Consider the following 24314-nt stretch of genomic DNA (forward strand, 5'->3'; position numbering starts at 1 on the left):
GGAACAAACAACCCATATGATGCTGTGCCACAACAGCTTTCCCAGGGAGGGAAATCAACTTCTGGGAAGTGTGTACACACACATAAGGTAATCTGGGTGGTGAAAACCTTAACACCAACCAGTTGAAGTACCCTTTCAGAATTCCTCAGGTACATCGTTGCAGAGAATGTGCTCCCTGGTTTTTAGACTATTGCCCTAAGTGGTCAGGTGAGTTAGTGAGGGCCATTTGAACTTTTCTGAAGGGGGTTATGATAGAAACCTCACTGCAGGTCTATGCCTACGAGAACTATCAGCTGTAAAACTGCAGGCCATTTGTGTAATCCCTTCCAATGTGTCACAAATATCTTTCGATCAAGACGAAAAACAAATTTGTCAACTTCAGGAAATCAAGCACATTTTAATTATAGAAATAAACCTAGCGAGACAACCTCATTTTACATATTATTCAGTATAACTTTTCTCAAGAATAAACTAGCATTAGTAAGCTAATATTAGTAAAAGTTATCTTAAGGAAATATTTAGGGACACATGTACAATCCTAATTATACACTCATAAATATGCATAATATATTGCAAAGAGGAAGAGTGCCTTTTCCTTTCTTTGCATGCAGCATGAAATTAAACAACAAAAAATCACATGTAAAATCCTAATTATAACTTCCTCCCCAAAGGGGATTAATAACATATCCGTATGATAGAATATTATCACTGATTAAAAATCAAGTTGAGGAAGAAAATGTATTGACATAATATATTTTAAGGAAGAAGAAAAAATCTTTTTCTTTATTTGCCTGCATCAAGAGATTTAAAAAAAATTAAAAACATCTAAACACACACATACATAGGTGCTCACATACACAAACATGCATAAGATGGGACACAATTATCTTTAAGGGTGAGTTTATATGTAACTGCTATTTCTGTATCTTCTTGTATGTTTTCCTCAGTTAAACAAGTATTGGATATTTATTAGCAGATTATACTTTTGATTTAAAAAAATCTTTCAAAAAGTCATTTAGAAGCCTGTGAGCAATCTTTACAAGTGACCTTGTGCTGGCCCGTGGAGCCACAGCAGTGAATAATCCCATCCCTGTACTATATCCTGGAGGAAATGACTGGCCAATCCTAGAATTTGTAAAATATTTAAAATCAGACATGTTGTAAATCTCAAGCCATTATAATACTACCCTAAACTTCTCTGCAGTTAAGGAAAACTCCATCTCCAAAACAAAAAAGGCAAACCATATATATCTATATCTCTACCAATACTGAAAATCAGCAAATCAATTCACTTTAATTGTATCCTATGTTTCAAACTGTATCATATTTTTATGCCAATAATAATGGTAAATAAAAGAAAAATTATTACTTAGAAATGTAATCTTCAAGAGACAGAATTGCAAAGCTTTATAGTTCATCTTTAGTTTTGCTTCCTTGCATAAACAGTATCAGAGGAGCCAGCACTTGCTTGAAAAAAGGAGCAGCTGACACTAAAACGTCATTATTGAAATTAGCCAACAAAATTGATGAAGCACAAACCTTACACAAATTTGCCATTAGCCTTCAATGAAAAAGATTAAAAAAGAAAAATTTGCCATTTTGCTTCTCTCCATGTTTACTTGTGATGCCTACTTTATGTATACTGTGCCTAATTAAATGTAAGAGATTATGACATGGTGAAATGCTAGACTGTGTATAATGGAATGTGCAGCATGTTTACACAGTAAACATTGTACCTCTAATAAATAGTTTCTTCCTAATCAATGTTTTTATCCCAACTATGTGATTCAACTTGAAATGAGAAATGAAGTCAACTGTTCAATTTTTTAAATGAATGGTGCTATTGATGCTGAAGTTTCTCCCAAGCATTCAGTAATATTTACATACAGACCTAACAGCTGCACACAACTTGGATTACCACATTGTATGTATTCCCCCGAGAACCAGAGGACAGCCAGAGTGGGGGTGTGAGAGCAAACAAACTGTGTAGGAACCCCACCTTTGCAGTTTCTTAGCTGTGTTACCATAAGCAATTCGCATTACCTAAGTTCCCCCTTTCCTTATGGGCAGAATGAGTTAATGATGTCTAGTCTCAACAGCCCTATTAAATGAGATAATATGTGAAACATTTAGGATGATGAGTGAAATGTATAAGGAACCCAATAGATGTTAGTGTTTCCTGCTCTTAAGTGAGCAAGTAACATCAGCAACAACAATGTCTTTTAAAGGTCCGTGGTGCACAGGCCATGCCTCCTACCTTTAGTGCTAAGGCAAGATACCCTTTTCACAGGGACGTCAGCACTGTTCTCAGGGCTGCCAGGATACCAGCAATGAGGAGTAGGCAGTGGTAAGAGAAAGGGAATGTGGCTGCTCCCACACACACCTGAGCATAATAATTTTCCTATCAGAGAAGAGCAACATCTGGAAGAGAGCTCCTGTCTGCCACACACGTGCTAAGCAACAGCTCTGCACAAAGATTTGACAGCACTGCTTGTGCCTCACCTGCCACCACTCTGGACCCAACACCGCCAGACACTGGGCTCTACAATTTGTACAAAACCTGGTTTTGGATCCCAGTTGCTTTATATTTATCACACTGGCCACTAATGATGAAAGTTTATCGAGAGCCAGCCTTTGTATAAGGTATTTTATATGGATTGTTTTGTATAATCCTCTGAACAACCCAGTTATACAGCTGCAAAAACTGAAGAAAGGAAGTTTCTGTCACTTGGCTAAGATCACAGTCTTTTCTACCATTTGTTTTTCCTTAATTCTCTTAATTAAAAAAAACTTATTCTTTATTCAATTCTATTTCTTTTCCATTTTCTTAAGTGGCTAGAGCTATCACAGTATATTTTCTATCTTGTGTCAGTGCCAAGTATTTCAGATTTGTTATGGTTTAAATGTAGACTAGTCCAAGAATCCAAACCATTTTTTCCCTTTATCTTTTTGGAAAGTATGTTCTAAATTTCTTTTTTTTTGTTCTAAATTTCTAACAACTGACTTGAAAACCAACTTTTGGGACACAACCCCTTTCCAACAGAAGAGCTGAACAAACTGAATTTCTATTTCCATAGTATTTGAAAAGACTTAAAACAGATTCACTTGTCAAGTAGTTTTATATTGTTTTGTTCATTTTGTTTTTTTAATTTGAAGATGGGATTGCCACAATCAGCTGACATCCTCACAGTTTGGTGGCTCACTTTCTACTCTTTGCATGATAGACTGATAACTATGCTTGTGACATTCATAAAGAGGCTCATCTGCAAAAGTATATAAAAAACCAGCCTTGAGGCCACAGCATATGAAAAACATATGACACCTTTCATCTCCCTGAAACACTGTTGTAAGGGGGAAGTCCTAAATTGGTACAGGCAATGCATTCAGTTATCATATATAAGCCGAGTTTTTCAGCACAATTTTTCTTAAACGTTTTATTAGGGGCTCATACAACTCTTATCACAATCCATACATACATCAATTGTGTAAAGCACATCTGTACATTCATTGCCCTCATCATTTTCAAAGCATTTGCTCTCCACTTAAGCCCTTGGCATCAGGTCCTCTTTTTTATTCCCCTCCTCCCTCCCTCATGAGTCCTTGAAAATTTATGAATTATTATTTTGTCATATCTTGCCCTGTCCAATGTCTCCCTTCACCCCTTTTTCTGTTGTCTGTCACCCAGGGAGGAGGTTATATGTAGATCCTTCTAACTGGTTGCCCCTTTCCACTCCACCCTCCCAGTATTGCCACTCTCACCACTGGTCCTGAAGGGATCATCTGCCCTGGATTCCCTGTCTCCAGCTCTTATCTGCACCAGTGTACATCCTCTGCTCTATCCAGACTTGCAAGGTAGAATTCGGATCATGATAGTGGGGGTGGGGGAAGCATTTAGGAACTAGAGGAAAGCTGTATTCTTCATCCTGCTGTATTCTTCATTGCACCCTGACTGACCCATCTCCTCCCCTAGACTCCTCTGCAAGGGGATCTCCAGGGGCCGACAAATGGGCTTTGGGTCTCCACTCTGCACTTCCCCCTTCATTCACTATGGTAAGATTTTTTTCTTCTGATGATGCCTTATACCTGATCCCTTCAACACCCCGTGATCGCACAGGCTGGTGTGTTCTTTGATGTGGGCTTTGTTGCTCCTGAGCTAGATGGCCACTTGTTTATCTTCAAGCCTTTAAGACCCCAGATGCTGTATCTTTTGGTAGCCGGGCACCATCAGCTTTCTTCACATTTGCTTATTCACCCGCTTTGTCTTCAGCAGTTGTCAGGAGGGTGAGCCTCATAGAATGTCAATTTAATAGAAGAAAGTATTCTTGCATTGAGGGAGTACTTGAGTGGAGGCCCAATGTCCTTCTGCCACCCTAATACTAAACCTATAAATAAAGGAACATAGATCTATTTCCCCATCCATATATATATGCATATGTACATGTCTTTGTCTAGACCTCTATAAATGCCCTTTGCCTCCCAGCCCTTTCCTCTATTTCCCTTGACTTTCCTCCTGTCCCACTATCATGTTCTGTCCCCACCTGGGTTTCAGCAATATCTCTTCATTGCATTACCCTTGACCATGCTCTACCAGGCCTCCCACACCCACTTCACCACCAATTTGGATCACTTGTTGTCCCCTTGTCCTTGGGTTTGTTAACATCACTTCTTTACCCCCCACCTTCCCCTATCCCATTTCCCTCCCGGAACTGTCGGTCCCGTTGTTTTTCCTCCAGCTTGTTCATCCAGCTTATCTTATTTAGACAGACCTGAGGAGATAATAACATGCACAAAAACAAGACAGAGAAAAACCAAGCAACAATATACAACAAAACAACAACAACAAACCACTGACAAAGAACAAAACAAAACACAGCAAGAAAGAAAAGCTTGTAGTTAGTTCAAGGATCATTTGCTGGCCTTTAGGAGTGTTTTCCAGTCCAGCCTGTTGGGGCACCACGCCCTGGCCCCAAAGTCCACCTTCAGCATTCCCTGGGGACCTTGCCCCTCCATTCCCTTGCTGTTCCGTTGCACTCCCCCAGTGCTTTGCCTTAGTGTGGTGGCATCAGGTTGGGTTCAATTCCCACACTGCTCCGGTGATGCCCCCCACAGGGCCATGGGTCAGTGAGGGAAGTCACGACTCATAGTGGGGCTGGACATGTGGTCCTCTCTGTGGACTGGCTGCTCTAATTGGGGTCATCGTCCTCAGGGCCTGGTGGGCCAGGATGTGCTCCACTCTCTCTTACTCCCCTTTCATCTTTCAGCACAATTTTAAATGCTGTTTTTGTGGTAAAATTAGGTGCCTTGACTGATATTTGGGTCAGCTTATACTTGAGTATATACGGCAAATACTTTTTTCTTTCAAAATCACTTCTTACCCAAAAAAGCAAAACTGTGTTAATAATAATTTCCTTTCACAGGTTCGATGTAAAACCTCTGACAGATTTCTTATCCCTGACATCACAACTAGCAAACTGACTCCCATAGTTGCCCTGTGAGGTAAAGCAACCTCCCAGGCAATAAATCAGCACCCTAGAATGAGAACTCAGCTACTCCCTAAACAATCTTGGACAAGTCTATTTTTCCCCTGGGAAGTTTCATGTAACTCTAAATCTTGCTTTTAAAATAATGAACATGAAAACCCCACTGAATTTGTTTAAGTGGGAGTACCTACCCTCAAAAGGTATGCACCCTTTCAACACACACACTCTCACTAAAAAAGGAAATGTGAGTGTTCTGGAGTGAAGAACCCATTAAACAGTAGATCTATTCAGTGACTAAGTTAGACCATGGTCTCACGTCTAAGGAATCTGAAAATCTAGTTTGTCAGAGGCAGGGTCTCCGTTCTGTCTTTTGGGTTCCTTTACAAGGACCTGTATGCAAAACATATCCAGCAAGAAAACACTGGCTGAATGGATGACAAATTAAAATTTATTGAACATTCATTCTGTGCCAGATGTAATACTAGGTAATTTTACTCCTCAAAACCTTGAAGAAACTACCATTGCGCTTAGTATATATATTAAGAAATGGAAATTCAGGTAAAATAATTTGCTCAAGGTCACATCATCACTTAATATTAGTAGACCAGGATCTGAATGACCCTTTGGTACCTTCCTCTATTAAGTGTACAGTCATGAGATTAAAGCCCCAATTTCTCACGAAAAAATATGTGATGTAAAGGGATAGCACCGATGAGACACAAGTAAGTAACTAATTTTGGCAAATAATCTGGTATACACACAGGGTGAAGGTCCAAATACAGATGGGGAGACCCCCCTCACAAATCAGAAAAAAAGCCCTTCTACGGGGAGCTTTCATAGTATGCATTTCCCCCCCACTGGGCGAGTATCAAGCAACTTGCACTAAGTTAGTGCAGCCAGTGGCGTCTCTTGGTAAGGTTCTCTCTGGTCACAGTGAATTTTTTCATAAAAGCAATTTCGCTCCAACCTCGTTTTTTTTGTGATGGCCGATTTAAAAGAACAGCCTGCAGTTGTAAAATTTTGTTTCTTCCTCGGGGAAAAATGCTGCAGAAACTGCTATGACATTGAACACAGCTTACAAGGACAGTGCTATGGGAAAAACTCAAGTGTATGGAGTGGTTTTCTCATTTCAAAAAAGTGAAATTTTGATTAATGACAAACCTCTTTCTGGACATTCATCAACCTCTCAAACAGACAAAAATGTCGACCTGTAGTGCATTTGGAGTACGTTCCACCAGGTCAGACTGTTAATCAGCTTTCTAATTTAGAGGTTGTGAAAATATTGCATAATAGTGTGTGACAAAAAAAGGCCTGAATTGTGGCAGATGGAGAACTGGTTGTGCCACAACAATGCACCTCCTCATGCAGCCATCTCCGTGTATCAGTTTTTGGCAAAAAACAGCATGACTCTCTTGACCCATGCACCTTACTCCTCTGACCTTGCTCCTTGAGACTTCTTTTTGTTTCCACGAATGAAAAGGGGCATGAAAGGACAGGGATTTGACAAAGAAGAGGTGAAGCAAAAAACGAGGGTGGTGCTGTCAACCATTCAAACAGATAAGTTGGAAAAATGTTCCCAGGAAGGGAATCACACATTTAACAAATGTCTTAAGTGTAATAGAGAGTAGTGAAGGTGTTAAGGTTGCTTTGTAAAACAATTTTAATACATAGCTTGGGGGGGGGGTTCCAGTTTTTTGGGGATACCCCCTCGTATTTCAGGAAAAAGAAGCCATTTACACTACTTTAGAATTTATCTCCCTTAACCTCTGACCCCAATAGTGATTCCCCAAACCCAAACAAACTCACTGTCGTTGAGTAGATTGCAATTCACATTGACCCTGTATAGGGTTCATGAGACTGTAAATCTTTTACGGAAGTCTCATCTTTCTCCTGACCAGGTGGGTTTGAATTACTACTAACCTTGCTGTTAGCAGCCACATTTTCACTCAACAGTGCCTCAGTCAGTCCTTTCTGAACTCCTTCCACTCCTGGGTACTGAGCTTTCCTAGATCAAATCCTGGACATGCAGGCCAGTGGCTCTCTTTTTACTCATTTCTGGACAGATTCAATGAAGGTACGGTATGCTTTATGTTCCCTCAAAGTGGTCTCCAAAGGAAAGTGATATTTCTCAGGAACAGGAATCATTTCTTGCTCAATTTTGCTTGCCACCGTGCCAAGTACAGTGCCTAGCACTTGGCAGTATTCAGTACCTAGTAAGTCAATGAGGAAAATAGCCAGCAATCTTGACAAGTACCTTTGGCTGGATCAAATTAACTTTTGTTTATAACTTCAACTCTCAAATTCTGTAATCACTGTAGAAAAGTTATGTGTTCTCCACAGCTGACAGAAGAGTTAGGAAGCCAAAAAAAAAAAAAAAAAGACGGAAAAAAGAAACCCCCAAGAGCATCTCTGGTGACAGTTCTTGGCAGGAACATCAGGGTCAACAGAAGTAGGAAGCCAGAAGGTTTGGGTTTAAGAGCCTGTTCTGATACGGTGTCTTTGTCTATTGGACTACATTGCCTACCTTCTGTCTATTCCTCCCTAGCCACATCCCACGTGGCTCTGGACTCCAGGAAGCTGACCTATGTGTCCAGGCTTCTGGCCAATGGAAGGCATTGGTAAGTGACAAGCGGAAAGCAAAGACCAACTATTTGCTTCTTTAACTCCCTTGCTGTGTTGCTGCCTTTTCTTAAGGTCTGAGTTATATAGCCTCTTCTACCTCTGGATGCTGTAACCACTCTTCTTTTCAGGCCAAGAGATAGAAAAAGAACCTATTACTACTCTATCCTTTGTGGTGTCTCTATACACTGTCCACCCCTCGTAAACCAAAATCAAACTCCCTGACACTGAGTCAGTACTTACTCATAGCAACTCTACAGGACAGGGCAGAACTGCCTTATGAGTTTCCAAGACTATTATGAACTGTTTAGGGGACTAGAAAGCCCTATCTCTCTCCCCTTTGGTAAAGCCACTTAGTAAAGCAAGGCTTCATTCTCTTTCCAGCCACGGCGAAAATTTGCATTTCCACCACAGATATAATGAGTCATAATCTACATTTTAACCACATATACACAAGAATCACCTGGGTATCTGTAAGAGAAAATTGAGGAACCACAGCTTCTTCTTGGTATAAACTCCCTGCCATAGAGTCAGTTCCAACCCACAGCAACCCTATAAGGCAGGGAAGAACTGCCCCTGTTAGCAGACTGAAACTTTAGGAGAAAGGAAAGTCTCATCTTTCTCCCCAAAACCAGCTGACGGGTTAGACAGAACTATTACCTTGGTGGCTAGCAGCCCCAGTTCATCATTTGCTACACCACTGGAGAAATTCAAACTAACAAACAAAAACCAAATCTAAGCTAGAAATAATCTTATCTTGAGTTTGGGTATCACATCAAGCAATTGTTAGAAACTGCCTCGGAAAGTCAATTTTATAGTAAAAATAAACCCTGACATCCATGGAGCAAGCTTTAAATGCCATGATAATTATAGTGCCCAGTTGTTTATAGAGAATCAAGACAACCATCTATTGAAGCATCTCTTGCTTTCTGTAAATCCTGTGGTTAAAAAAAAATCCTGTGGATCCACCTTATCTATATTATTATGGTATTCAGCATCCTATAATATCATATAATTAATATAACACTATTATAGCATCCTATAATAGTATGGTACTATAGCATCCTCAAAGGTTCCATCTATTTACAACCTGTTCCTTTGCTCTTTTGCAAGCTGTTTAATGACATCCCATCTCCACAACAAGAGCGTGTCTGTGGACTTTTTCAAGGCAATGTGAAAAAAAAAGTGCCTTTTAACAAAATAGCTACTGTTGTCCTCAACTTGTCTCCAAGCCACCAATTGCATACTTGCAGTAAAAATCCACTTTCCTTTTTCTCTACTGCCAAGGTAACCAAAAAGGCCTTTATAGATAGCTAAAAAAGAGACTGTAATCTGATAGTCATCTTTTTGCTACTCTAATTTTTATTTTGTAGACTTCATACTTTCACAGATTATTAAAAAATAAGGTAACGTTACTTACAAATTTTAATCAGCTCACTAAATATCCATTGCCTTGGACTAAATGACTTAATGAGTAAGAAGATCTGAGACTTCTAACTAGCCTGGCGTCTCCATAATAGCTTCAGGAGAAAATGCTGCCTCTTTGGAGATGCAAGCCCAGCGGACCTCACAAACCAGGGTGCTACATGCCGAGCCTGGCAGATGGACGGAGCACAGTGCCTCTGGTGGGAAAAAGAAAAGGCCAGTTTCTCCTTTCATCACAAATCTACATTTAAGAACTGCCAGCTTTCCTTCTCACCAAGACTTGTGACAGGGAACAAATCACTTCACTTCTCTGAACTTCAGATGCCTTGTATGTAAGGGTTTCATACTGTTTTTACATTGGATTGCTATACATGTTAAATAAAAGCTGATCTTGTATCCTGACTTAATAGCTCTAAAATCTAGGATGAAGGAATCTGAATGCTGTCCTTTAATCACTATCATGATGGTTCTCATCTGTTAAAAAAAACCAATAATTTATTTACAGTATATTTCAATTACTGTAGCAATGAAGAATATGCTGACATTTTAATTCTAAAACTTCTAGCAAAGAAAGTGGAGCCAGACTTATTTAAATTAAAAATTGTAATCAGTAGAAAAATTACTTTTTTGTGATTTGGTTAAAATTTTTAAAAAATGCAAGTTAGTTCTATTACAAAAAGTAAACACAAAAAACAAACTCACTGCTATTGAGTTGGTAACTATAGAACAAGGTTGACTGCTCTGTTGGGTTTCTGAGACTATAACTCATTCCAGGAGTTGAAAGCCTGTCTTTCTCCAGAGGCAGGTGGACCTGGCACTTAGCAACACAACTTGTAACCACTATGCCACCAGGACTCCTTTCAAAAAAGTAAAAACATATTCATTTCAACTGGCTCCATTAATCAAGAATGTGTGACAGTCCAAGTATGATTCACATTGCCTATGACATTTGAAACAGTTTCTTCTTTTGTGAATCTTTAAAAAAAACAGAAGGGACATTCCAGGTTACTCAGTCAAGTCAAGCCCTAAGAAACTGGAGATTGTAAACATGTTTTCAAATTCTGGTGTCAGCATTAAATTCTATGTTAAAGACATGTATATTTATAACAGTTTATCATAAACAATGCAGGGCAAGTATGTTGCTACACAGTGCCATCAAGTCTGGTCTGACCAATGGAGGCCCTATGTACAGCAGAACAAAATACTGCTCAGTTCTGTGCTGTCCTCACAAGTGTGTCTATAACTGATCCTGCTTTTGCAGCCACTGTGGCAAACTATCTCACCAAGTCTTCCTCTTTTTTGTTGCCCCTCTATAATGTCCTCAGCTGTTTAAATGTGAAAAGCTGAACAAAGAACTACTTAATGACCCAGCAACTTCACTCCTAGATACAGGAGGGTAAATACAAAATGCTGCAGGAAAATCATGACAACATTTATTTTAAAAATTTTCTGATCAGCTATTTCAAGGCCAAACTACCCTGGTGCTTACAGAGATTCATACTACTTTCAGGCTTACAAACGGTATAAACTAATATTAAGCGAAAACACATGCTACTTGTAACCAGCCAGCAATGTCAGGGCATAAAAACCCGAGTAGCCGTGACTGGTCAGCAAGGTGTTACACAAAAATATCAAGCTACTGCTTCAAGATATATCCCCATCGTGGCCTATATACTTCTAAAGACAATATTACCATCTCCCTAACTTATCCCTGAACAAGTCTGAGCTCTTTGATTTGCACTGCATCAAAATGGCAGCTTGGAGTATGAGATGCTCACTTGCCTGGCATGCTCGCTGACGACAATGGGTGCACAGGCAAATGTGGTGAAGAAAGCTGATAGTGCCCAGCTACCAAAAGATATAGCACATGAAGTCTTAAAGACCTGAAGATAAACAAGCAGCCATCTAGCTGAGAGACAACAAAACCCAGATGGAAGAAACACACCAGCCTGTCCCCACTAGATTGCAGAGGACAAAGTGGGTGCATAAGCAAAAGTTGGGAAAAAAGCTGATGGTGCCCGGCTGTCAAATGATATAGCATCAGGGGTCTTAAAGGTTTGAAGACAATCTAGCTAAGAAACAACAAAGCCCACAAGGAAGAAGCACACCAACCTACCCAGACACGAACACGGAAGAAAACGCGGGTGCATGGGCAAGTGCGGTGAAGAAAGCTGATGGTGCCCGGCTATCAAAAGAGATAGTGTCTGGGGTCTTAAAGGCTTGAAGGTGAACAAGCGGCCATCTAGCTCAGAAGCAAATAAGCCCACATGGAAGAAGCACACCGGCCAGTGCGATCACAAGGTGCCCAAGGGACCAGGTATAAGGCATCATGCAAAAAAAAAAAGATATAAGTGTGTTTATGTATATATGTATGTGTATATATGCATATATATATCATATTAAATGAAGGGGGAAGTGCAGAGTGGAGACCCAAGGCCCAAGTGTCGGCCAATGGAGATCCCCTCATAGAGGGGTTTAGGAGAGGAGATGGGTTAATTAGGATGTGAGGTAGTATCGATGAAGAACACAGCTTTCCCCCAGATCCTGGATGCTTCCTCCCCCCAACTACCATGATCCGAATTCTACCTTGCAGGGCTGGATAGGACAGAGGCTGTACACTGGTACATATGAGGGTTGGAGGTACAGGGAATCCAGGGTGGATGATACCTTCAGGACCAAGGGTGTGAGGGACGATGCTGGGAGAGTGGAGGGTGAGCGGGTTGGAAAGGGGGAACTGATTACAAGGATCCACATGTGACCTCTTCCCTGGGAGAGGGACAGCAGAGAAGGGGGGAAGGGAGACTCCGGATAGGGCAAGATATGACAAAATAACGATGTATAAATTACCAAGGGCATATGAGGGAGGGGGGAATGGGGAGGGAGGGGGAAAAAAAGAGGACCTGATGCAAGGGGCTTAAGTGGAGAGCAAATGCCTTGAGAATGATTGGGGCAGGGAATGTATGGATGTGCTTTATACAATTGATGTTATGTATATGTATGGATTGTGGTAAGAGTTGTATGAGTCCCTAATAAAATGTAAAAGAAGAAAAAAAAAGAGCTGTAAGAGCCAATAAAATGATTTTTTAATTAAAAAAAAATCTATTAAGATGATCCAGGGATCCCAAAAAATAGTCACCATAAACCTGAGCTGGCCTCCCTGAATTGACTTTCACGGGACCATTATTAGATCCTTTATGATTGGACATTATTAGAAGCCATTGTTGTGATTGGACCTACCTTTTAAGGTATCATCCAGAGAATAAGAGAAAACTTGTATGCAACCATCCACTCATCACAGAAACATGTTTAAACATGTTTTGTTTGGAATATACCTGAATATATATACACGGAAACCCCTTAACAATACTTTTTGACTTACATTCAACCAAAAGTCCTAAAAAGTAGGTCTTTTACTCAAATATGCAAAAGCCAGGAAACTCCCTATTTAAGTTGGATCAGCAAACATTCGAATTCAGAGAACCTTTGTTAGAGCCAAGAAGTCAGACTTGATGCTATGAGCTAGGATTCAAAGTGAGCCTCTTTCACTAAAGTTCAGGGGAAAAAATCTACACTGTAGAAAACACCATCTTGAAATGTATATACTTTTAAATTTCATCTTTACTATCTGTCTCAACATATTATATTGTTCTTCAGTATTTGAACTGGCAGAAAGTACTATAAAACCCAGCTAGGAATATTTCATGTATGTCATTAAAAATGGAAACCCAAATCAATTATACTCCATTTCAAACCAAGCAAAAGGAATCAAGATATACCACCATTTCACAAGAGAATGACAATGAATCTTAAATGAAATCTTAATTATAGATCTAAGGTTGCTCTACAGGTCCTGTAGGAAACAATGCTGAAATAGAAGCTAGAAAGGATATCAAACTCATATTCTAATTCCTTAAGTCACAATTACTGAAAATAGATCATTGGAATTTAAAGGTGTTCTGTAGTACTCTCGAGTTCAGGTCCATTGCAAAAGTATTTCCTTTGAATTGTAAGGTATGTCAACCCCAGGGAACAAAGAAACCTGTTCAGGATCAGCTTTTATTTATGTTTCAGGGCCACATCTGCCTAGTAAACTATCATTTTTTGCATGCTATAAAAAGAAATGTGGGGGGAGCAGGGTTAGGAGGGGGAGGGAAAAAAGGAAAATGAGATGATTCCAGGAACTCAAGTGGAAGGCGAATTTTTAGAATGATGAGGGCAATGAATGCATAAAGGTACTTTACTCAATTGATATATGTATGGATTGTGATAAGAGTTGCGTAAGCCCCAATAAAATGATTTATTAAAAAAAAGAAAAATCCCATAGGTAACATACCTACATGACTGATATTTAAGAGCATATTCAATTTCCCTCGGCAATAACAGTTTTAGGTCTCTGATGTTTTCCTTGGATACTATTATAGTTAATTCAGGAAGATGGCCTTCCACTAGATGCTTATGTAAAAATATACACTGATATTCTACTTCTACATATCTAATGTGTATCTTTGTAGGGCCGTTATCTCAATTCCTTGTTTCTTTTAAAAAATTGTAGGGTCTGTTTCTTTTCTTTAGTCTTGAAATAGCAAATTGGAGAATCTATGATGAGGCCAGTTAAATTACCGAAATATGTGAATACTAAAATCATTTTTGTATATTTTAAAAAAAGAAATGCTATTCACTGCACAATTCTTTTTTTTAGGGTTTTTAAAAATTGTTTTATTAGGGGTTCATACAACTCTTATCACAATCCATACATACATCAATTGTGTAAAGCACATTTGTACATAAATTGCCCTCATCATTCTAAAAATATTTGTTCTCCACTTAAGCCCCTGGCCTCAGCTGTTTTCCCCCTCCCTCTCTGCTGTCCCCTCCCTCTAGAATCCTTGATAAAGTATAAATTATTATTTTGTCATATCTTGCCCTGTCCAACGTCTCCCTTCACTCACTCTTCTGTTGTCCGTCCCCTAAGGAAGGGGGTCTCATGTAGATCCTTATAATTGGTTCCCCCTTTCCAATCCACCCTCCTTCTACACTCCCATTATCGCCACTCACACCACTGGTCCTGAAGGGATCATCCGCCCTGGATTCCCTGTGTTTCCAGTTCCTATCTGTACCAGTGTACATCCTCTGGTCTAGCCAGATTTGCAAGGTAGAATTGGGATCATGATAGTGGGGGGGGCAAGCATTTAAGAACTAGAGGAAAATTGTATGTTTCATCTATGCTATACTGCACCCTGACTGGCTTGTCTCCTTCCTGAGACCCTTCTGTAAGGTGATGTCCAGTTTTCTACAGATGGGCTTTGGGTCCCCACTCTGCACTCCCCCTCATTCACAATGATATGATTTTTTGTTCTGATGATGCCTGATACCCAATCCCTTCGACACTTCGTGATTATCCATGTGGTCTTTGTTGCTTCTGAGCTAGATGGCTGCTTGTTTAATTTCAAGCCTTTAAGACCCCAGACACCATATCTTTTGACAGCCGGGTACCATCAGCTTTCTTTACCACATTTGCTTATGCATCCATTTGTCTTCAGTGATCATATCAGGGAGGTGAGCACACAATGATATGATTTTTTGTTCTTTGATGCCTGATAACTGATCCCTTCGGCACCTCGTGATCACACAGGCTGGTGTGCTTCTTCCATGTGGGCTCTGTTGCTTCTGAGCTACGTGGCCGCTTATTTACCTTCAAGTCTTTAAGACCCCAGATGCTATATCATTTTATAGCTGGGCGCCATCAGCTTTCTTCATCACATTTACTTATTCACCCGCTTTGTCTTCAGCGATTGTGTTGGGAAGGTGAGCATCATAGAATGTCAATTTTATAGAAGAAAGTATTCTTGCACTGAGGGAATACTTAAGTGGAAGCCCAATGTCCATCTGCTACCTTAATACTAAACCTATACATATATTCACATAGATCTATTTCCCCATCCTCATATATAAATATATTTGCATATGTACATGCCTTTATTTAGACCTCTATAAATGCCCTTTGTCTCCTAGCTCTTTTCTCTATTTCCTTTGACTTTCCTCTTGTCCCACTATCATGCTCAGTCCCCACCTGGGTTTCAGCAATTCCTCTTGGTTACATTACTCATGATCACGCCCTCCCAGGCCTCCTGCACCCTTCTCACCACCACTTTGGATCACTTGTTTTTCCCTTGTCCCTGGGTTTGTTAACACCACTACCTTTCCCCCCACCTACCTCTCCTCCCATGTCCCCCCATAACTGTCGGTCTCTTTGTTTTCTCCTCCAGATTGTTCATCCAGCCTATCGGGTTGTTGTTTTTATTACTTTAAAAAAAATCATTTTATTGGGGGCTCATACAACTCGTCACAATCCATACATCCATCCATTGGGTCAAGCACATTTGTACATTTGTTGCCATCATCATTCTCAAAACATCTGCTTTCTACTTGAGCCCTTAATATCAGCTCCTCATCCCCCCTCCCTTGATAATTTACAAATTATTATTTTGTCATGTCTTACACTGTCCGACACCTCCCTTCATCCACTTTTCTGTTGTCCATTCCCCAGGGAAGAGGCTATGTAGATCCTTGTAATAGGTTCTCCCTTTCTACCCCACCTTCCCTCTACCCTCCAGGTATTACCGCTCTCACCACTAGTCCTGAAGGGGTAATCTGTCCTGAATTCCCTGTGTTTCCAGTTTCTATCTGTACCAATATGCATCCTCTGGTCTAGCCAGATGTGTAAGGTAGAATTGGGATCATGATAGTGGGGGGGGGGAGCATTTAAGAACTAGAGGAATGTTGTTATGTTTCATCGCTGCTACCCTGCAACCTGGTTGGTTCATCTCCTCCCTGCAAACCTTCAGTAAGGGGGTGTCCAGTTGCCTACAGATGGGTTTTGGGTCTCCACTCTGCACTCACCCTCATTTACAATGATATGATTTTTTTGTTCTTTGATGCCTGATACCTGATCCCTTCAACACCTCATGGTCACACAGGCTGGTGTGCTTCATCCATGTGGGCTATGTTGCTTCTGAGCTAAATAGCCACTTGTTTATCTTCAAGTCTTTAAGACCCCATACATTATATCTTTCGATAGCCAGGTACCATCAGCTTTCTTCACTACATTTGCTTATGCACACATTTGTCTTCAGTGATCATATCAGGAAGGTGGGCACCCACTGATATGATTTTTTGTTCTTTGATGTCTCAAACCTGGTCCCTTCTACACCATGTGGTCACACGGGCTGGAGTGCTTCTTCCATGTGGACTTTGATGCTTCTGAGCTAGATGGCTGCTTATTTACTTGAAAGCATTTAAGACCCCAGATGCTCTATCTTTTGATAGCAGGGAACCATCAGCTTTCTTCACATTTGCTATGCACACATTTGTCTTCAGCAATCATGTCGGGAAGGTGCACATGAACAATTCTTTAACTGTATTTAAGCCACTGAATTGTATGGCACATGAATCATGTCAATAAAACAAAATAAATGCTATTCAATTATTAATAATCAACTATACACATATTTAAATAAAATTCTATTTTAGAGCTAATGTCAATGGAATATTTCTGTTGTTTACTTATATAACTATCTCAATCATCAATGCAAATACAAGTCTATTTAAATAAATTTATTTTTTGTTAGAATATGACACTACCTTTAGGGGACACAATTTATTACAAATGGACATTTAAAATATCAGGGATGGTAAGAAGTCAATCCTCCTGTTTAACAAATGAAAATGAACCAAAGAAATCCTTGAGACCCAAACGTAGCATGGTCACCAAGAAGAGGCTTGGCAAATTTCTCAAAGTTTTCACCAAAGAGTTACATTAAATTTCTATTTGGCAACATAGTTTTTCCATCGTTGAAGTTTATGCCAGTCACCTAAAACAGTGCAACCAGGACTGTAAGCTATTTACTAAAGAATCACTTACTTAAGTAGACAACATGTCTCTCCCCATGGCATATTCATGCCCTCCCTGTGTAGCACATGGAGGGAGGCATGTATGATTACTATGGTTCCTTACTGTTTTAAAATTTTTCATAAAAACGTGGAGATACTTAAATTTTCTTTCGATCTTCGTTGGTGCTAGCCCACTTGGCTATGAAGTGATGAGAAAGTCCTGAGGAAGGAACCAGGCTGCTGTGCTGACAGGGCACAAGACAAACTCAGGAGTCCTCGCTCACCTGTGACACTGTGATGCTGCATTTCTTGGCCAGCTCCTCTTTGGCTTCTTCACTGGGGTAGGGGTTGCTGAGGTGTGAGTAAAAATATTCATTTAAGATTTCTGTGGCCTGTTTGCTGAAGTTACGCCTTTTCCGTCTATGACAAGAGTAGAAAAAAAGAGTCACGGTTATAATCAGCACTAAGCAAAGAGGGACAGATTAATCAAGATCACATTAAAAAGTAGATATTTATTTTTAGACATTCCTACAGGACTAATTTATCACTCTGATATTGTACATCATGTTCTTGGCACCCTCCAAAGCACCATCCAACTTACTTTATGATGCAGGATTACTAAGACAAATAGTAGAAGGGGGAGAACAATTAATTTCATTCTTTAACTTATTCAACAAATATTTATTGAGGACCTACTGTGTTCTAAGCACTGAATGAAGATCCTGTGAGATTAAAACAGGCAAGGTCTCTGCTACCAGAGAGCTTACATGGGACTGGAGGGCTATGAGGGAGGGGAGAGAATTAAAAGAAAGAAAGATACTAAACAAGTATCAATGAAATAAAGAATTATAAACCATGGTAACTTAAAAGTTCCATGAAGGAAAAGAACACAGCAAAATGAAAGCCTACATGAAAAAAAAAAACTCACAAAGACTATGGAGCCAGGAAAGGTTTCCTTGAAGAATTGACATTTAATCTAAGCCTTGGAGATTGTGCAGGTGTTAGTAAGATAAAAAGTGTGAAGGGAAGAGGTAGAGCAAATAGTCCTGAAACTGAAAGGAACTTGGAAAGTCTAAGAGGCTAAAGGAAGCTGGCATATGATAAAAACCAAAGAATGTGTGAGATGACTCTGAAATGAAGCTATCAAAGGCTTTAAGTTGCGTGTTTTATTTACAGAGATCATTGTGACTGCTACATAGAGAAGAGCAGGAGGGTAGTGGCAAGGAAATGAAGTGACCAGCTACAGAGACAAAGGGCACTGGCTTAGCTGGGAGATGATGGTAAGTTAGCAGGGCAAGAAAACAATAGAAAGAAAAAGATTCAAGATCCTTTTGAGAGGTGAAAGTGATAAGACTTGATTAAGGATTCAATGGAGGGGGCCAGAAGAGATAACAGAGAGAAAGAAGGTAAGGGGAAAAATTCCATGAATAAGGAATTTGATTTTTTATGCTTAATCAACTACTTAAGAGACTGAGGCATGGTTTGCTTACAAGGGAAAAAAGAGAAGAACAACTGTTTTGTTTGGCTGGGAGGAAGGTGATATGATATCAGAAGAACAAATATTTATTAGTGAAAATTGCAAAGCACAAAAGCCGTGAATATTTGGGTTTCACGATCAAGATTTTATAAAGAATTCCAGCCTGAAAATTAGCATTCGTCAGACTTCGTTTTAGTAAATGGAATCTGGATAATATTTTCCCCCTAAATAATTTCCTTAAGACTTCCTTATAAATGATCTATTTTCTAGTGTGATATTCTGCACATGCAAAAGACAGCAGCAATAGGCAGTTGTAAATATATGTATTGTATGATACTCTTCTAGCTAAAATGGTATCACTATTAAGTATGTGTTCTCTGTCTGAACATTAAAGGATAATCAAGAAACAAAACATCTTCTTGAGTTGAGTCCTGAAACTTCTTAATTTCAATCATTTCTGCGGGGTTAACCCATTTTGATGAGTGGGTGGGTAGATGAGTAGAATGGGGGAAATCCAGGATAAATACTGAAACTGCTAAGCCTACAGACATTACTTTGCCCACAACAATTATTTGCTGAACCACACAGTAATAGCCTGTTGATAAAAAAAAAAAAAATCTGGGTTCTGGAGGCCCACACTCCTGTAAAGCAGCTATAGACTAAAGTTCAGTGGTGCCTGTCTCTTTAGATATGTGCCTGTTTACTGTAACCCAAGGCATTTCCAACCCAGCCACTTTTACCAGTGCCATTATAGGCATGCAATTAAATTTGAGCCTACCAGTTTAAAACATAGAATCCAACAGCAAAGCTCAGAGCAAATAGTTTAAAGTAGATGACGCATGGCAGAAGTTATCTTTGGAAAATGGGGACTTGTGAAGGGAAGAATGAGCAGAAATATACCCAGAAAAGCAAAGATGAGCTTGGCTCACTTATTGATTTTGCCTAGAAGTGGTTTTCAGCAAACATCAAAAGCTTGAGAGGAAAAAAAAAGGAGACCAGAACATCTGACCCCAGTTATTCTGCCTATCCCAAAACTGCACCACACTCCTTGAAGAGCAGTGGGGCCTACACAAATTCGTACTTAAATGCTTTGTGTGAGGGCGTCAGCTTGTCCAATTATCAAGAAAATGTGAGTATGGCTTTATGGGAAACCAGAGTGAGCCAGGGAATCATATAGCTGAGTAAGCATTTTTGCCTAGAGCAGAATAACCTTGCCTTCCTTCCCAGTGCACAGGGCTTGCTAAGAGACACTACACGAATAGATGGACTCAAAACAAAACAAAACAAAAAAAGAATAGATGGACTCAAAGCTCAGTATTTACATTCCCTTGAAGGCAAAAGAGAGAATCTAGTCTTATGCTTTATTTATTTTTAAAGAAAGTACCCATTAAGCATATCCCCTAAAGTTTCCTTGCCCCCAGGGTTCACCACACTCAAAATGGCTGTGCCTCGGGCCAGTGTACAGTGGCTCATCAGTCCCAAGGCTGCGTCCCTTCAGCACCACCACTTCACTAACAGAATTCTCTGTGGGAGAAGGACTCTGCTCCAAGCTCTGCTACCTTCTCATTTTGACTCTGCTCACTCTGCCTTGGTAGCATTCTTTCCCTTTGTGGAAGAAACATAAGTCATTGAGGTGTATATATTATGAAAGCAGCTATGTAAAAAATAAGCATGCATGTTCAGAATAGAAAAGTATAAGAAATAGGATATAAAAAAACACAAATAAATAGGATATCAATTATATTAGGAAGGATTCCTTTCTATCAGCAAAACTTTAAAATATCTTTATTGTATTATAGTTTATTAAAATGTTCAAATTTGAATACTTAAAGATATTTTTTGCCTTGTCCGCTTTCTGAAGTTATCCAACTCTTTAAATACTTAAAACTGCTTAAAGGATTAAATGAAAATATGCATTCATCTGTCAGTAACTAATTTATTTTTGCATCCTATTACATGTAAGACATCTTCTAAAGTTATGGGGCATGTTATGTAACATAAGGTCACTGCTTTCAATGACTGTTGTTTTCCTGGGGGAAGAGAAGAAATGAAAACGAGAAGCTATAATAAAAATTAATCTACACAAAATTTGGTATTTAGAATTGTATAAACATAATATTGGTTTTCAAGAAAATTCACGGGCCAATGCAGTGAGATGAAAGTGGGATTCCTTCAGAAGCAGCATTTAGGCTGGGCCTTGCAGGCTGTACAGGATTGCATTAGATCCAGTAAAAATCAGCTATGTTCCATGTACCAGGCTCAGTGTCTTCTGAGATGACAATCCATGATTGGTGACCAACTTGGAAGATACAGTTTGTGTAGTTAGGAAGTGAAGGTAGGTGGTCAAAATATTTTTAAAGAAAACAATACATGTATCAGAGGTATTTCAATACATGTACAGAATATCTAGACAGATTAAGCAGCTGGCAGATCCCCTCTGGTGACAGGAAGGGTCTCAAACAGCCTTAGTATCAGAGATCATTGTTATTGTGATTATACTGGATAGAACTGGATACTTAGGTCAGTTGACCTCACTACTCTTGATCCAACTTGAATTTCTTACTTGCTTCATCACTAAAATTTCCTCCCTCCCTGGCCTTTTAAAGTCATGGTAGCCTTTTCTTTCTTACTCATTATTTATATGTTTGTCTCTGTATTATTATTTTATCCTTACCACTTAAAAAATAAAGGTATTTCATTTTAAGCAGCACCAAGAGGTATTTCCTTTTGGATAAAGCACAGAAAGGAATGATTTAATGAGAAGAGCACTAAAATGTTCAAACTCTCTGATCTAGAAATTCTATTCAGAAATTAATCTGTAGGAAATAATCCTCCGGTTAAAGGCATATGCATGTTAGTTTAAAAAAAATAGGGCCCCCTCTCTCCTATTTTCTGTCTTTTTACCTTGCTTTATTTTTCTTCATAGCATTTACCCTGATAATTATACTATCAAATAGAATACTATAGTATATTTGTTTACTTGTTTCAAATAGAATATAAACTCAACGAGGGCAAACGTCTATTTTTAAACCACTAAATCTTTAAATAATAAATACTTGTGGAAGGAAGAAAGGAGGAAGATGTGATATTGAAAAATTAATGGGAACAACCTAAAGGTTCAAAAATAGGGGAATGGTGAAATAAATTATTAATTATGCCAACTGGTAGAATTCAACTATCAAAATGGTATTTAAAGTTATAGCTTATATCATATGAAATATGATTCTTATTTATTCATAATATTTTATAAAAAACAGAAAATGACATTGTATACATTGAACCATCACAAAGATTTATCCAAATAAGCCCCCAATAAAGTGATTTAAAAAAAAGATTTATCCAAATAAGTGACCAAAAAGAAAATATTTAAATATTTATAGTAATTGTTTATAGGAAATAAAACTATAGTTGTCTTTTATCCCTCACTCTTTATAAAATTTCCAAATATTTCATAGTATATTTGATATTTTTTAAATAGAAAAAATAAAACTTAATTTTAAAAAATCTTAAGTTTTCAAGATATCCAACATTTGAAAAACCTGCGTATGTTAAGTTTTTTAATCAAAGCAATTAGGCATCATAGTGATGCTATCGAAACAGAGAAGAGAAATGGGGGAATGGACTGAAGGGGCATAGGACAGAAGACAGAAACCAAAAGAAAGTGCTGTGCTGGTCTAAGTATAGAAGAAAGACCATGAGCTGGGTATTGTCAGTAAGAACGGAAAGATGAATGTTGAAAATGAAGCAAAAGTCAATTCTAGCAACTAATTCTATGTTTTCTTACTGGCTCTAAGAAAGAGCTGTGGGATGAAAACTGCACAATACAACTTGTTTCCCAGAGTGTGAAGCTAACTTAAAAGTTACTTTCCTTAAAATCATATCGTAATTCTCACCTGTCAAGTACACATGTAAGGGGGAGAAAACAAAACAAACTTCTTCCCAGGACTGAAAATGGATCATAAGCTTTAGCATGTCTAAGAGACATCCCTGTGAGAGAATCGGATATAGTAAGAATGAGTATCCTCTGTTCTATCAGTCAGCTATATCTGAAATATATGATATACAATTTATTATCTGATTCCCTTGAAACTTAGTGAAAGCTTTAGATAAAGGGGCAATTTTAATCCTCAAAGTAGAAATGAGTAGGTTTTCTTATTTGATTTGGAGATACAGGGTTTGGAGTTTTCTGGGAAATGCAATTAACTAGAATATCATCTCCTTCATTTGAGTATCCATATATCTAATATTATTATTTGTACAAGCAATGTAACATTGAAAACTTCCTATAAAACAAATCTTTGTTAAATTATCAAAGGCTACATTTTTTGGTCATTTATAACCAAACTGATTCTAATTACTTGCTGAATTACCAAATTGGAATCTATCAGTACATCAACTCTGAGAAAAGGCTTGACAGAACAGGAGGTGAATCACCTATCCACCGTAGAGAAGAGCTCTTGTAGTCAAATTTAGAGAATCTAAGACCAACTAATCAGTTTTACAGAAAGTACTATAAACAAGGGGAGGAGTAGGGTGGGGACAATACCATACAATAGATTTGTGGCCTCACATACCTGGCATCAAGGAACCTGGATCTTAAAATCATAACTGCTTCACAAGTGCTTTGTTTGAGCTGCATTTGAATGGAACTAAATTTTCGATGGATGATGCCCACCATTCTTTCGATCTCTTTTGGGGAAATGGGACGTGTTCTACTCTGTTCTCGGAGAAGGTTCATCACATGTGTAGTGAATTCATTACATGCCTGTAAGGGGAAGAGAAAATCACTCTTTAGGAAACTGGTATTTTACATTATACACCCAGACATTTAACTCATCTGAATTTCTACTTGATTTGCAATTGCCAATAGAATTACACAATGGATGGGGTAAAATGAAAACTAAGACATTTGTGAAGTGGTAGTGGTAGTTAGATAGGGCAAGAATTCTGAAACAATAAATTGTTGGACCTGCACTCAACTCTCCTTCCACCCCCACTCCACCCCCACCTTTTCCCATTAAAGGATCATTTCTATCAACTCCTACATATAAATATATATTCACTGTTAATGCTAAGTACCTACTATTATCTCTGAGGATTTTATATATTCAACAAATGTTTACTCAAGGCCTACAAAGTTTAAATGTTTCCAAGTGCTATTAGGACACAGAAATGAGCAAGATGTGGACTTGGCCTTCAATGAGAGAAAGCATCCAAAAACTTAATTCTCATATAAGGCGGTTCTGTGCTAAGTGTCACAAGCAAGATATGAATAAGTACTTTGTAATTTCCACTAGTAGGTATTGTCATCTGGAAGCAGAGAGCATGCAAGGCTTCATAGTAGAAGTGCATTGGGCTTTTAAAAGATTAAGTAAGAATTCTGAAAGGCAGATAAAGAAGTAAGTTGGGAGAAATTTCAGGCA

General features: G+C 38.8%; 1 protein-coding gene across 4 annotated transcripts in view; it reads right to left on the reverse strand.

The window, feature by feature from the left end:
• Positions 1-24314, reverse strand: part of PBX3 (PBX homeobox 3) — a 223872-nt gene that overhangs the window by 15130 nt on the left and 184428 nt on the right. For all 4 annotated transcript variants that reach the window (XM_075560773.1, XM_075560777.1, XM_075560775.1 and 1 more), the window contains exons 4-5: positions 23466-23656; positions 17699-17834 (exon numbers count right to left, since the gene is read on the reverse strand). In XM_075560773.1, the coding sequence (XP_075416888.1) occupies positions 17699-17834; positions 23466-23656 (327 nt within the window). The remainder of the gene's footprint in view (positions 1-17698; positions 17835-23465; positions 23657-24314) is intronic.

The sequence above is a fragment of the Tenrec ecaudatus genome, chromosome 10 (genome assembly GCF_050624435.1).
Source record: "Tenrec ecaudatus isolate mTenEca1 chromosome 10, mTenEca1.hap1, whole genome shotgun sequence".
NCBI lineage: Eukaryota > Metazoa > Chordata > Mammalia > Afrosoricida > Tenrecidae > Tenrec > Tenrec ecaudatus.